This window comes from Stegostoma tigrinum, chromosome 7 (assembly GCF_030684315.1).
Source record: "Stegostoma tigrinum isolate sSteTig4 chromosome 7, sSteTig4.hap1, whole genome shotgun sequence".
NCBI lineage: Eukaryota > Metazoa > Chordata > Chondrichthyes > Orectolobiformes > Stegostomatidae > Stegostoma > Stegostoma tigrinum.
Genome location: NC_081360.1, coordinates 43330084 through 43346401, shown reverse-complemented (window position 1 = coordinate 43346401; position 16318 = coordinate 43330084). Strand labels below are relative to the sequence as shown.

Genomic DNA, 16318 nt, shown 5'->3' with positions numbered 1-16318 from the left:
TATGTCTCAAAGCACTTCATGGGTGTATCAGAAAGCAAAACTTGACTATGTGTGAACTAAAGTGATTAAGGCAGATAGTCATAAGTTTGACGGAAGAAAAAGCTTTTCAACATGTCAAAGGAAGCAGGACAGTAAAAGTCGAACAAGTTCAGACGAAGAATTCTAGGGCTGAGGGCCAATGCAGCTTTTGGTCCAGCATTACTAAAATTGAGGTTGCCCAAGAGGCAAGAATTAAGAAAGCTCAGATACCTTGGGGGCTTGTGGGCCCAGAGCAGTTTAAAGATAGGGCGGGGGTGAGGCCAAAGAGGGATTTTCAAAAAGAATAACAATTTTCAAATCAACACATTATCTGGCAGATACAATACAAATGATGACTGAAAAGGAGTTGATGCAACTATCAACACAGGTAATAGAGTTGGAGCAAAAGGAAGCATTTACGAAGGATGTTAAATTTATGCAGGACGCTACACAACTCCTCAGGAATTGAATGCAGTTGAAACATGTTATGCTCAGTTGTGAATTATGGACAAGTTACATCACTGAACTGGTCCAACCAGCTTTGTGAAAGTGATAACTGAGTAATCCATAACATCATGTGCCACCCAATTCTCCCACAACACTTTGTAGAGAAAGATCAAGTTTTGTGATATGTATGGTAGAGGTACTTCTATGTCACTTAACCTGAAACCCTCATTGGGTTATTATCCATAATTCTGGATATAAACGTAAAAGCACCATGTTCTTAAAGGAAAACACAACAAGCGCAATGTCACTACTGTCACTACTCTAACTTACACTCCATGGAATTGAATCAGTGTACAAGAGATGTGCAAACATTTTTGCTACATTGCGTAGTTTATTTGTTTCTAAGCGATGTATTGTTTCGTATTGCTCCTTGAAGATTCCTTCGAATGCCTCCATGTAGTCCTTTTTCAACAGGCAAAAGCGCTGCAAAAACAATGAAATATTAGGAGAACTGTAGCATGTTCAAAGCAACATGAACCAGAACCAATATACCAAAATCAGGAGACCTGGCAGCATCACAGAAAATCTGATGCTGCCGGGCCTGCTGTGTTCCTCCAGCTCCACACTGTGCTATCTCTGACTCCAGCATCGGCAGTTCTTACTATCTCATGGCAAAATCATATTCAAGGACAAATGTTTAAAATTATCAATGCTCAACTATGAAAAGATGGAATAGCACATTGTTGGAGAAAAATTGCAGTTAGAATTCCTGAATACATACTTGAATAATTTGGCCAATTATTTTGCTAATAATTGAAACTGAATACAGATGTTGCTGAACAGTTCAAATTACCAATGACAATACAGAGAATTACAATGAATGCCTCACCCCAGCCAAAAGACCAAAAAACTTTTCATATGTTCTCTGTTGTGCACAACAGTCTAGAATCATGTTGCATAATTCTTTCTGTGGAGACAAAAGAAACTGGTTTAACCCTTGGTTTTTAAACAGATGAAATTAATCTGATGACCATCAAGAAAAATAAGGAAAGAGCGAAGGAAATGATTAAACACCATTTGAGAATGGTTATGACCAGTGAAAAATGATGAGTTTCTTTAGCCCCACCTGAGTTTCATTTCAGTTACTTCTGCGCAAAATCAAGTAGTCAGATGAGTTACAAACAACGAGCATGGTAAAAGGTTTTTCCTACTTTACACAATAGTCCAAATGACTTGTGAACATGCCTCCACTTTACTTGCTCTAGCTGTTCAATTGCAATGTCAATTTATAACGAATTGATAGCCAGTATATTTCATGTCTTACCATTTTAAATCTCTTCACAAACTATCAAATATGCTAGCTTTCCTCATAACGATAGCTCATACATGCTCTTGATGCCTCACCTGTTTGCCCATGCCATAACCAATGTTTTCTCAGAGTTACTGATGGCACACCTGTCAATATCCAACTCTTTTAGTTACACTGGATTTAGAGTTTCATATTCAACACAAGTTAGATTTGTAAAGAAACCAGCTATATAATACTTATATAGTGTTACCATCTCTTTTGAATGTGCCACCAAATAGCAGTTCAGTACTTGGAAACATGAACATAGCAAGATCAAGGACTGTGTGGTGTGGAATGGAAAATATTCGAGTTTCTGGTTTCGGTGCTCATCACCATGTTATATCGGAGGAACAGTGCTGCTTTGATTGGTGCATTGCTCCTTCAGTGCCCTTCGTGAATAGAAGTTTGATTCCATAGATGACAAAGCAATAGAATCTTTAGAATTCCAGAGTCAAATTCCAATATGTAACTGAGTAGCTGCTGACAGGTGAGGACACATTAAGATTCAGCTCTCCTAGCCTGGGCCTAAACCTTTTGTGGGGTGGGAAGGTTGGTGAATTCATTCCAGTTCCCATAAAATTCACTCAACCACAAACTGTCTTGCATTGTGGATATTACAGGAGGAAAGGATCAGCTTTGGATGTGATGCTCTCCATAACCAAGTAGTTGATCAACATTTATTGTCCAGAGTGACATTGAGAATTGGGACTCAGTCTAAGTAATGGACAGCTATGGCTTCTGTCTGTGCATCTCTGTGGAATGTGCCTTTGCAAAGAAGGTCTGGAGAAAGATGCAGTGGTTTTTGTCAAAGTTCATCCTGAGCGGCTCCGTGACACACGACTCTGTGCTCTCTGGGCTGTTCCCTGGAACACTGCCTGGAGGACCATCAACTTGGTAAAAAGATGCTCTCTGGTCTGCCAGAAACTTGTTGGTCTTCCAGTGTAATGAGTTGATATCAACCGAGCGTTGCAGACTGGCACATTCAATGGTCCAGGATTATATGCTGAGAGATGCACCACAGCTTGGGCTGAGTGCTGCCCAAGGCACAGTGGGGAAAGACCACCATTTTAGGTCTTTCTGGGAAAGTATAAGGAAGGTCCATTCAGTTCTTAGACCCTCTTGTGACCTCAATGTCCTGCCTGAATAAGAATTGCCTTTAGTCTTTTGCAACTCCTGGGAATGTCAAATTCCAATGCTTGTTTTCCATAATATGCCAAGACTGCACAGAATTCCTTTAGGACCTGTGAGCATAGATAAAGGTGTGAAACTACCAAGTACAGAGATACACAGTGCATTTTATCTTGGCACAGGATGAACTGTACAACTACCGCCAGTATTTTATCTTGCTGTGTATACTATTTTCAGACACATCTATTTACAACAAGTTGTAAGTTTTACTGTACTTCAATAATACCTGGATAAAATATGCCGCACAAAATTCCCAGCTATAAATGCTTGGCTAGCTGAGCATTTTCTTGCAAGGTCCATTGACTAAGCAGTAAATAAGTATAGAAAGGATCTATTCACAATAATTATCAAAACTACATTGATTAATTTTTCATCATTCGAAAGATACTGGAGCTTGCTACAAGAACATCTGAGTTAATGAATCGGTATCTGCTGATTAAAATAAAGGGCATATGACATTGTAGGTAGTGCAATGCAGAACCATGCTGGCAACGCCTACCTCAGGACAAAATTACAAGACCATATTTTTCCAGACTTCAACCACACAAAATCTTTCTCAATATTGCGATGTACTCATTTTAATTTGACAAAAATCAGGCATTAAGGTTTGGAAAAGCTGACAGCTGGGCTGTTCATATGCAAGCTGGCAGCAACTTCAATTTTCATCATGTGAAGTGGATACCTTTCATTTCAATGAAATTTTGTCACTTCCATCTATCTTCTATTCAATGTCCAATTATTATGTACGTCGATCACGAAACATGATTAACAACTCAGCACAGAGAACAGTCAAGTATACAAGAAGCCCTTCCTTCTGAATGCAACTGCTTTCCTCAAAAACCAAATTTATTTTAAGCATTAATTCCTAAGGGAATCAAAGATAAAAATGAAGTTAAGTTACACAGGGCCTGACTCAGCAGCAAACAGTTTTAAGGAACAGCACTTTAAATGGAATTTGCTTCTAACAGGCCCTCCTGGAATGGTGTCTCAGAGTGAGCTATTCATTCTCACCACTCTGGGCTTCCTGTTGGGTCCCTCACTGTATGGATTGCACTTTTTGAAATCATGTACAGTTGAATCATACACATGAAAAATTAATACTTTGGCAAATGGCAGTTAAATTTGTAACATCTTTTAGAGGACTCAGTTAACTGTAACTCATTCAGAATTCTTTGCAATCATACCCTCGGTGATACTAATTTGTAAAGTTTTTCTTTATCAAAACATTTGTATCAAAATCTTGTTAGTCAGTGCATAAAGTTAATGATTGCATAACTCGCACAATGACAGCTGTTACAGGGTGGCACCAGGACAGTACTAGTTTGTGGCTTCAAAACTAAACGCAGAGAAGGGATGCTCTTGTTTGAGGATAAATTATTAAAAATTCAATAAAAACCTCAGGAGTGCATTGCCATATCCTGAAAATGGTATGTTGTATTTGCAACATCCCACAAAATAGCCACATGATCAAAAACAGATGTGAGATTAGCTTTGCCAGCATGATTTGTCAGTGGAATTGCTAGTTAAGGATGCAATAATTGGTCACACTCCATCCTCATCTTCAAATGATGTTTTGGAATATTCAAAATGCACCTGCGTCTCCAAAACAGAACGACTAATCAAAGTTTAACATCTTTTCCAATCAATACCATCATTGATAAAGCCAACATTATATACTATACTGAAGTGAACGGAACTGAAATGTACGTTCAAGCCCTGGATTGAGGCATGAACCCAATACCTTCACAAATTGAGGCAAAAGGGTTAATAGAATAAACTGGTTAGATGTTATGCAAACTTTATTATGCTTTTAAATTAAGAAATTCCTGAGCTTAAGACACATTGTTCACTTCTGAATTTTTTGTACAGTTCAAAACATCAGTTTTTAATAGCTGAAGACAAAAGTTCCATTACAGTTTGTGTTATCAGTACAAGAACGTTGTGTTTAGTGTATTTTCATCATGTTTTGTTTTTACGTTCTATTCCCTTTTGAAAACTGCACTGTTTTGAAGTAGATGGGGTTTTAAATTGCTACTGAGTTTGTGTGCACTCGTCAGCAACATGAGGCTTGGGTTTAGCAGGTGCATCAGGTACTGTGACTGGCAAAAATTTTGCCAGTTCGAAACAGTCACGTGGAAGACAGTGTTACTTTCAATATGAAAATCTGAAATTGAATTTTTATGTCAAGACTCTTGGAGGTGGTTCCTCTGCAGTGCAAGCACTGCACAGTACATTCTGCAGCAACAAGCTCCAAGCGTATATCACAGAACTTAAAATAAGCAGAGTTTAGTGGCGGATTGCTGCTTCAACTGCAATTACAGGAGGAGTCATTTTAAGTCAGTGAAAGAACAAACACAGTAATGTGCACATTATTTCCAAGTATGCATGGATTACTGCCAGGTGCTCCAGTTTCTTCCTAGTCCAAACGATGTGAACATTAGATGGATTGGCAAATTACACGGATGGTGGGTCTGGGTGGGATGCTCTTGGGGGCGGGTGGTCAGTGTCGACTGGATAGGCTAAACGGCCTCATTCTGCACTGCTGGGATTCTAAGACACTATCATGTGGACAATCATGTCTGACAGTTAAGAACAGAAAAACAATACAGAGCTCTGAGGTACAATAGGATCTGTGTGTCCTAGGAGATGAATTTTAAAGAACCCATTTCAGACTTGTGTTACTGTCCTTTTTCATGAGCCAGAAATACCCAAGTGATGGCAGTGGATTTGGGGTTACTCAGAGATCAAGGAAAATCATGGGCTGACAGCAGTCTTCAACAAACGTCATTACGTTGTGCACAAACTCCTGCTTTTTCCCCCATGCCTCTGGAAAATGTTTCCATCCAAATCACCTCTTGAATATTCCAACTGAACCTGCCTTGACTACACTTTCAGACAGTGCATTCCATACTCAAACCAGTCACATGTGAAAATGGCCTTTTTAAAAATCACATAACCCTTTCATCGCTTTAAATTTAAACGTTCTTACTCTTTTTCCTTTTGCAAGCAGGAGCAACTTCTCCCTATCTATTCTATTCAGCCCGCTGATAATTCTGAAAACCTCTTTCAAATATCCTCTCAGCTTTCTTCCCTCCAAGGACAACAGTCCTCACGTCTACGGCCAATCTTCATAACTGAAGTTTCTCATTTCCGGAACCAGTCTTGTAAACTGCTTCTGAACTCGCTTCCATGCATCTTTTCTTCAACGTCGCGCCCACAACCGTACACATTACTCCAGCTAAGGACCAACAAATGCCTTCAACAGGTTCAACATCACCACCTTGCTCCTTTACTCTATGCTCCTATTAATAAAGCCAGGGAGACATGCTATATTAACTGCCCTCTCCACTTGTCCTGTCAACTTCAATGATCTGTGTGCATATTCACCCAGGTCTTTCTGCTCCTGTACCTGCTTTACTGTCGTAGCCTTTACCGCATATTGTTTTTCCAGATTTAAGGTCCACTAAGCAAAATTTTGCTGAATGACAAAGTGGGGGCCATTAAGGCTACACCAGCTCCCAATATGTTAAGTAACACAGCAATCAAATCAGAAACTCCTTAACCTGTTGCTGCACCACTGGCCACATTTGAATTGGCAACTGAAGATTAATTTACTGCTTCTTTGAGATTTCAACCAAGAATCTCTAAAATTATCCCATAGCTCAGTAAGCTATCAAGGACACTGACCTGAGAGCAAACTTGCACTGTGATCTACTGCCACAACTATGTTTAACTTGAAGTTAGCCTTGGGGAACTTTCTAAGCTTTTTATTGACAGGAAATAAAACAGCTATGGCCAGTCATTTCTTTGTACAAACATGTGCTTTGTTCTCATCAGATGTCTGTTTTCAGGTTGGCACACTGTCTTCTTAACAATACGAAGAATTAAGCTTTGTTTCATGAAATATTCATCAAAACAACGTGAAAAAAATATTGGCACTCAATTCAGTTCAAAAGATTGTTGCCTGTCATCAGATCAAGTCTTCATGTTGGCCAAGTCTTCGCACACGTGGATTCGGTATGCTTCAATATCTGATGAGTTGCAAATGGTGCACCTCGTGCAATCATAAATGAACATCCCCACTTCTGAGATTATATTGTAGAGAAGGCTACTGATGAAGCATTTGAAGATGCTTGGAGCCATACATATTATATCTTGCAACACCAGATGGAATAATTTCTTTGTACAGACAGAATTGTATTAAAATCCCTTCAGTGAGCCAAAGAAAAACAAAAATATTAAATGCTGACATTTTGCTAGGAGTGGAAATAACTCCAAAAATGGACTGTGTTTCCAGTTTAAAATAATGGTTATGTAAACCTGAAAGCAGATGTTGAAATGTATCAAATACAAATTAAATAAGTCTTCGTTCCATAATTACTGTGAAAAACCCACTTTGAAAAACAACGTAACAGAATTAATTCATTTCAATGTGGTTCAGAAAAATTCTAAATTAAGTCAGTTGCATCTTTCTTTACGAGCTGCATTAGTTTCAGTGATGTGGCTAAAAACATCAAGTCATTTTACGTGTTGTTAGGACAGATGAGACAGTCAAGTTAAGGAACAGTTTGGTCATACAGGTCAGTTTTATTCTGATAACATCCTACTGGCATTGGCGGAGAAAACAAAATTGTGGATGCACAATGGGCCAGAATCACAACAATGCAGAGATCTCAGACGCATGGAGGACAGGACACGACAAAATTCTTGAAAACAAGGATGTTGGGCAAGGAGCCAATGTAAATCAATGAGAAAGGAATGATAGATAAACAGAGATTGATATGGGTTAGGATACAAGCATAAGTGTTTTGGTTAATCGCAAGTTTACACAGGGGCCAAGGTGTGAAACCAATGAAACAGTTGAGTCTGGAGTAATAAAAACGTAGATGATTACGAAGATCATCCCACCCAGACCCACACCCTACTGTAACCCTGCATTTCCTACCCTAGACACGGTGGACAATTTAGTATGGCCAATCCACCTAATCCGCACATCTTTGGGCTGTGGGACGAGACCAGAGCACCTGGAGGAAACCCACACAGACACGGAGAGAATGTGCAAACTCAATACAGACAGTCGCCCAAGGCTGAAACCAAACCTGGGTCCGTGGGGCTGTGAGGCAACAGTATCCTCATATAAGGGACAAAAACAAATCTTTTATGAATGGACTGATTCAGCTTGAAACAATCACCAGGGAACAGTAATTGGACTGGGAACATAAGAGTTTTAGTCTTCCTGACATGTTGAGGAAATTTTCAGTCTTGATACAATAGCATTAGTCAAGTGTTTATTTTGCAAGATGAGTTGGAATCAACTAGATTCCTCTCTCTCAAGGCTTTGAGGCACATGGCAATTTGACAATCTAATGGGCATAGAAATAGTTGAGAGACAGATGAAGGTGGAAATTTTTTTAACAACATCAGACCTGGTTAACATGGTGCTGGTGAAGGGCATGAGCACAAAGTCAACCATCTGACCTTTGGCGTTAGAGCTACAAACAATGACTACAGAGTTTTTTGCATGCAGAGGGCATGAAGAATTTTATTAAGGGATATATGATTCTTAAGTGTGCTGTTAAGTTGGACCAAAAAATGAGCTTAACATGGCTGAGATTTCATGAAATAAAGTGCAGAACTGGAATGGTAAAAAGAACAGTGAAATGCCTTGTGAAGCAATCAAAACACGTATCAGTCATTTTATAAGACAGCTGGACAATTATTAACTGGAAAATTGGCATTCATTGTGATTGTGGAACAAATGCTTTACCTTTTAAAAAGCAAATTAATTGATGCTCAAGGGAAATACACTGTTCTGGTTAACTTCTATTCAAAAAGAGACATTTGCATATTATCTGATAGTACAAAAAACTTCATGTTGTGAAAAAAGGAAAAATCAATTTTTCTGTGGATTTAATACAAAATTCATAATGACAAAGACAGGTAATGAAGATCATTCGTGATGTCATTGTTCAAATCGTTTCCAGTCTATTCAAATTTCTGACAGATATGACAAAATTTGATTCCTAGTTATTTGCACATGATAAAAACAACGTGGGTCACAACACACCCTTTCATGACAGGGATGACATGTATATCCTCTGAAGGTTAGAGACTCTGGAACTCAACTTGGATGGTGGTGGACGCAAGGTTATTAAATATTCTTAAGACAGAGGTTAGGCTGTGCAACCTCGGACTGTCGTAGCTAGATGGGAATGTTGAGTTCCAAATACAGACAGATCAGCCAACCTTTAATTAATATCAAAGCAGGCCTGAAAAACCAAATGGCCTGGTACTGCAACTGTTTTCATATGCTCAAAGCAATAAACACAGAAACACCATTGTGTACATTTAACAAACCCTGTCACGATAAAACTCCTGAAATTTAAATCCCCTTCAGTAAATTTCTTCTGCACTCTCAAAAATGCATTTAGAATTCCACACTTGTTGCTTTCTGGCTTCTTCACCTTCTCCACAATGAGGTTATACCAATGTTGCCGGTAAAACTACAATTGCTACTTTTAACACTATTACAGGAGTCAGAAAACACTTGGGACTCAAAAGTTTAGATCAGTTATGTTCCATATGGGTTCCACGATGATTCAACTATCTTATTTGCAACTTGTACCAACATCTAAAAGATAACTGGAGCCTATGTACATTAATACTTACAGTTTGACTTTCAGGAAATTCCATCTTCAATAATTTATGAGCGCATTCTTCAAAGTCCAAACTGTAGAAATATAAGAATCGACATAGAACATAATTAAACAAAGCCCCAAAACATGATCTGCTTAGACCTTTCATGCAAATAGAAATCACACAAAGACCACAGTCCTGACTTAGGATCACAGATGCATTAAGCAAGGAAACAGGCCCTTCGCCCCAACTCAACCACGTAAGGATGGTAGTTACCCTCCTTCAAGGACAATAGTGAGCCAGATAGGTTTTTCCAACAATTGACAACAGTTTCATGGTCATCATTTGGCTCTTAGATCCAGATTTGTTTGACTTCAGATTCCACAGTCTGCCCTGCCAGGATTTGAACCCCACATCCCCAGAACATTACCTGGGTCTCTACATTAACAGTCCAACACTACTTACATCCATAAACACCGACTTAGCCAAAAAGCCAAGTGCCACACTGCCGGATGAATCATGAAGGCAGGCGCCCTAAGACACCAAAAACATCAAAGACAGCACTCTGAAACTGCTGGATCCGCGTCTGATAATCCACTTCACCGTCAACGACTGTACATTCAAACAAATCAACACAACACCAATAAGATTCCCAACATCAGGGCTGATTGCAGAAGTGGTAATGCAAAGATTAGAACAGACAGCGCTCCCCACAATACAACCCAAACTCTGGGTCTGCTATGTAGATGATTCAAACACAAGATTATAAGAAACCCAGTGACGCATGAAGAACATCCTCACAGGAATAAAATTCATAAAAATATTTAATAATATTGGACTACCCTTCCTAGATATTATGGTAGAACCTAAGAACAACGGCGACCTCCAGACGAGCGTATATAGAAAGACCACACATAAGGACCAGATTCTTAATTAAACCAACAACCACCCCAGCTCCCATAAATGGAGCTTTGAGAGGTCATTATTCAAACGTGCCACAACACACCGCAGCAACCTGGGACTGCTCAAAGCTGACCGGCAACAGTTATATGGAGCTTTTACAAGCAGTGGATGTGCAAAAAGCATAATCTGCTGTTACCTCTGCAACAGACCACAACAAGACACAACACAGCCAGACATACTAGTCACCCTACCATACATCAGATGTGTCAGACATGACCAGAAGACTACTCAGACCCCAAGGTATGAGGGTAGCCCAAAAACCAACCACCACCCTGCGGCAGCTACTGACAAATGTAAAGGATCCCATACGCACAACCAATAAAACCAACGCAATTTAAAAAATACCATGCAAGGATCGAGAGAAACATTACACAGTCAGGCCACACCAGAAGTAAACTAAGGATTCACAAACACCACCGAGCCATCAAGAGACATGACCAATTCTCATTGGTCTCAATACACATGGACAAAGGAGGACACAAATTTGACTGGGACAATGCATCCAGAACAGCACAAGCCAAACAGAGACATACCAGGGAATTCCTGGAGGCCTGGCATTCCAACCACAACTCCACCAACAAATGCACTGAACTGGACCAAGCATACAAACCACTTAAAAACAGAACTGGAGGTGATGCCAACCACCCCAGCAAACCCAGGCATATAAATAACAAGCAGGGCAGAACATTGATGCATCAGTAGGCTCACATGCCACTCTTGCAACTCAAAGACTTTGAACTTGAAATTGCAAATGCTTTTAGCTCCCTATCTGTACAGACGTTCACCCACACTTAACTGACCTGTTTTTCTAAGTCTGTGGTTAATATCAGAGAATCCCTGCAGTGCAGAGGGGTCATTCGGCCAACTGAGACTGCAATGACCCTTCAAAAAGCACCCCACCCAGGACCACTGCCCCAAGTTATCCACGTAACCGCGCATTAACAATGGCCAATCTACCTAACCTGTACATCTTTAGACAGTGGGAAGAAACCGGAGCACTGGCAGAAACCCACACAGAATATGCAAACTCCGCACAGACAATCGTTCAAGGCTGGAATCAAACCCAGACCCCTGGCGTTCAGGAAACATGCTTTTTAATATAACTTATGTTTAATGAGTAATATACCTTCCTGCTTCACTGAACAGAACATTGGAATTGGCTTCCAATTTTTGATTTGGTTTATTAATTTTCAAAGACATGTGACAGCTACATTGTAAAGAAATAAAAATATTTTTGCAACTATCCGAAATTATGCCATGTCGGAAGGTGACGTCCTCACCATCTGCTCAAAATAACGTGGAATCAAATATTCTGTCACCATTTTTGGGCTTGCCTCTTGTTCTTTCACCTGTCAAACTGCACATGAAGACCCTGCACCTGATTCACACCATTAGAACTGTAACATATCTTGATGTTTTCAAGGTTTGGATTTCAAAACTTATCAACAGTGAACTGAATTGACACTTGCAGTTCAAGACCTTATAATAGTCCAGGTGCATAGGATCAACAGCTGCGGTAATGCAATTTCAGTCATTCCAAGTGAAAATAATAAAATAACAGTATTATGAAATATAGGATAATTTTCTCCAAGGAGCAATTCAACACCACAAATATGAAATGCTGTATATTGCAATGACAGGATTGGTGCAGATAATAAACACTGAAGAAGTTCCACACTGTCTAGGACAGCAGAGCCTGCTTGATTAGTTGTCCCCATGATTTGATTTTTAACTCTAATATTTATTTGTCTGATTTATGTGTCATTTTAGGAACTTACCTTGAAGGAGGCATCGTGTTTATTTCGATATTTCAACTGCACCGAAGCATCAGGACAGGTCCAGTGCATGCAAACAGTGCATTTAAGTTTTCCACTAAATCGTAAACATTTCTATCATTCAATCATCACTGGGCCAGAATTGTGTACTTCTACAGTATGCTAACTTCAGTAGAACCAAAGGACTGCAGAGATTGCAGCAAGAAGGCTCACCAGCACAACCCCAACCACAAAGAAAAACTACACATTATCACACAAATATGCAGCAATGTTTCATTAGGGACTGTTCACCTGCACTACAACAGCAAGTTAAAACAAGTACAGCATTATAGAGGTTTTCTGGAGCTTTGAGAATTAGCTTATCAAGTTTTCAGAACATCTCAAGGTATAAATTAGCTAAGGTTAAATCCATGGAAGAACAGAGCTTGTTCAGTTAATTCTCAGTTTCTCATTGTAGATTCTTCATACAACAACTCAGTAAAGCATATGAAAGGTACTGATGCCACTAAAACACAGATTATACAATAAACTTGGATCATCCTTTGTCAAACAATGGAGTGGTCGAACAATACATTTAGTGTTTTGATAATATTACAGTTCTTGCATTAACTGAATGCATGAAACTGATTTCAAAGAAGGAACAAATTCAAAGTTCTGCGTTGACTAGGCGGACATTCAGAGACTAGACAGCATTGGTCAATAGCAAAGTATGTTTGGTCCTTACATGAAAACATTGAAATGCTAAAAAGGCAAGGAAAGCATTTCTAATAATTGACAAATGTCACAGTTCACATTTAAACTGCCTGAAAGATGAACTGAACATCAAAATTAACAGAGCTTCACAAAATTATGATGCCATCTTACCATTCGACTGATAAATTTTTAACAGAAACACTAAGTTGTTCCTTACAGATTGCATTTCATTTGTAACGAGTTTCTAAGAATTCAAGATCACCTGGAAGAAAAAAAATAGCAGGCGAAAGATCTGTGCATCAGCAATCAATGGCAACAATCAGAAATACTGGGATGCTTTCCTCAAGAATTCAAGAACTAAACAAGACGTTATTGGCACGCCTTACACTAAATTCATTTGTTTGCTGTTCAATACAAGAACAGAAAGAGATTTACTTCTCCTCGGTGGTTTGAATTCCAAATCTTATTGGTTTCCATATCTGACAGAGATTTCCTATATTTATCAAAATTTTCTCTGTGTTTCAGGTCCAGTGACCCTTCTTCAAACTGGGTTCTGAAGAATAGTCACTGAACTCAAGACTTTGACTCCTCTTCCTCTCCACAGATACAGTCAGATGTCTTGACTTTCTCCAGCAAGCTCTGTTTTTGTTTCAGATTTTCAGCATCTGCAGTTCTTGGTTTTTTGTTTTCTACATCCATACTGACTTCCTGTACAAGTTAACCATTCACTCATGAATTCTGTGATCCAAATTACCCCACTGACATGTTAACTTTACTGAATATTTAGATATTTTTTACTTCACTTCCCTCTCTCATCATAAAGATAATTTCAGCTTCACCTATACAAAAGTGATTCCTAACTTAATTTCCAACTGGCACGATTAAATTTTAGACCAGTTGCACAGTAGCCTTGCACTCCTCAGGCGTCAAAGCTGTTGGTTGTAGCGAAATCGTGATGCGTCAAGTATGAATTACCTGAAACTCAGTTTCTGACAAAATCATCAACTATCCCTTCTGGTACAATAAGAATTCTGGATTCGTTGAACTAGTGCTCTCACCAACCAAGTTAGGCCATACAGGAACACAAAAATCACAGACAGGTCGGCAGTAAAGGCTGCAAAATGGTTTCATCTGCACTGTGTGCCAGGAGACAACTTTAATGCAGGTCAAACAGATCTGTTTTACCACCTTTTACCCTAAAGATGAAACATGATTGCTGTGTCACTGCTAAGGTTTGAGAATATGGATGGCAGCTAAGTGTGGCTGCTTCTTCAGGCATGAAAGTTCAAGAAGCCACATTGTTTTGAAAGTTTTAAGGCACTACCCACACAGTATTAGATAAATAAAGCCATCCGGAGTTCCTCCAGAATTTTGAGACATGGATTAGGAAAGCCAACAAAAGATATCAACTCATGAAAAGTAGGATTATCACCTTGAGTACCCGAAAGAATCTGATGAAAGCTTACTGATTTACCTGCCTGCTTTCCTACCTGAAATGCTCCAGGATTTCGCAATGCAGCCTAAGAACAATGAAAACACGCTTGGCTGCTGTGATGAAATAGCAGACTTGTTCAGAGGCAGCACAATAATTACAGCTTTTCTGGAGCTAACTTGCAATTTTTTTTTCAATGCTTTTCACAAGACAAGGTAAAGAGCAAGCAAGTTGAAAAATAAAGACTTTTCACCACTATTTATTGTTCTCCAATTTTCAGTTGGTTTCATCTCAAAGCTCCACTTGACACAAGCCTGCAGATGAGCCCCATGCGATTTGACTTCTTGCCAAATGACTGAAACTATAGTCAGTACTCAAATTAATATTCAGAATTTAACATTTTAAATCTAATCTCAAGAGATCTGTTGGATTATCTCCACTTTTTTTTTAGTGGTCTCGACTAATGGCAGACATTTTGCACATTAACATTTTCCCTAGCTAAGTGTCTTTCTGCGTAAGGAAACAAGGTTACGCCAAGAGGTTGGTTTTTGCCGTACCAAGTTGGCTGGAAAAGCATAAAACTTACCAGACTGCAACAATCAAAAGTAACAGAACCGTCAAATGGCATGTGCAGCATTATATCATGATAAATAAATAGAATAATTTGACAAATGAGACACTAAAAGATATAAAACTGCACAAGATAACAAAGTGTGAAGCTGGATGAACATAGCAGGCCAAGCAGCATCTTAGGAGCACAAAAGCTGACGTTTCGGGCCTATCTCTGATGAAGGGTCGAGGCCCGAAACGTCAGCTTTGGTGCTCCTAAGATGCTGCTTGGCCTGCTGTGTTCATCCAGCTTCACACTTGAATTTCTCGGATTCTCCAGCATCTGCAGTTCCCATTATCTCGAAAACTACACAAGGCTTCTTTTTAGAGATGCCCCCATCTAAGAACCACCTGGGATTAAGGTTACACATTCTTTCAATGCTGTAAAGTTAAGCAACCTAAGTTACGACCATTCACAAAGTGAAGTATAACTTCTTTTCAATTAATATAAATCCTTGCTAATAATTACAGAACTGTATTAATCTTTAATTCAAAGCATAGAATTTTAGAGCAGGGCAAGCAGCGATTTGGCCTGTGATATCTGTATCAGTTCATAGAGCTGCCCATTTGGTGTCAAGTTCCTTCTTTTCTGCAGAAGAACCAAAATTAGTTTCAAGGACATGTTCAATTGTGTTTTGAAAGTTCCAATAATATTGGATTCCACCATGCTTTCAGGTAACATGATCCACATCTTAACATAGCTTTCTAAACACATTTCCTCTTGGTTTATTGTTAACAATTATATCAATGACCTCTAGCTAGCTATCATTCTGTTAAAGCAAACAGTCAATGGTCACTGGACTCAATACTAATTCTGTTCTCTCCAAAGATGCTGCCAGATCTGCTGAGTTTCACCAGCAATGATTTTGTTTCAGATTTCCAGCATCTACACTTTTTTCTTGTATTAAGTTTCTCCCTTTCGGCACCACAAAAACCCTTTAATACCTTCTTGGGTATCAATCATTTTTGCCCAAAAAACAATTATACCTATTCCAATCTTTTCACATATACATTCCTCTGTAGCCTTTCCAAAAATCACCCTTTCTCATATATGCACTAGAATTGCACACAATACTGCAGTGGAGATCTCAACAAGGATTTCCCAAAGTTCCATGGCTTTTTCTTTTCTTATTTTATATTTACAAAGCAGTGCTCCCCACATAAAAACTGAAAGAACTGCAGCTGCTGTAAATGAGGAACAGAAATGTT

General features: G+C 39.1%; 1 protein-coding gene across 1 annotated transcript in view; it reads right to left on the bottom strand.

Moving 5' to 3' along the window:
• Window positions 1-16318, bottom strand: part of cwc22 (CWC22 spliceosome associated protein homolog) — a 77707-nt gene that overhangs the window by 9171 nt on the left and 52218 nt on the right. Inside the window, exons 15-17 of the mRNA XM_048534201.2 lie at window positions 9671-9731; window positions 1355-1432; window positions 796-948 (exon numbers count right to left, since the gene is read on the bottom strand). Coding sequence (XP_048390158.2) covers window positions 796-948; window positions 1355-1432; window positions 9671-9731 — 292 coding nt within the window. The remainder of the gene's footprint in view (window positions 1-795; window positions 949-1354; window positions 1433-9670; window positions 9732-16318) is intronic.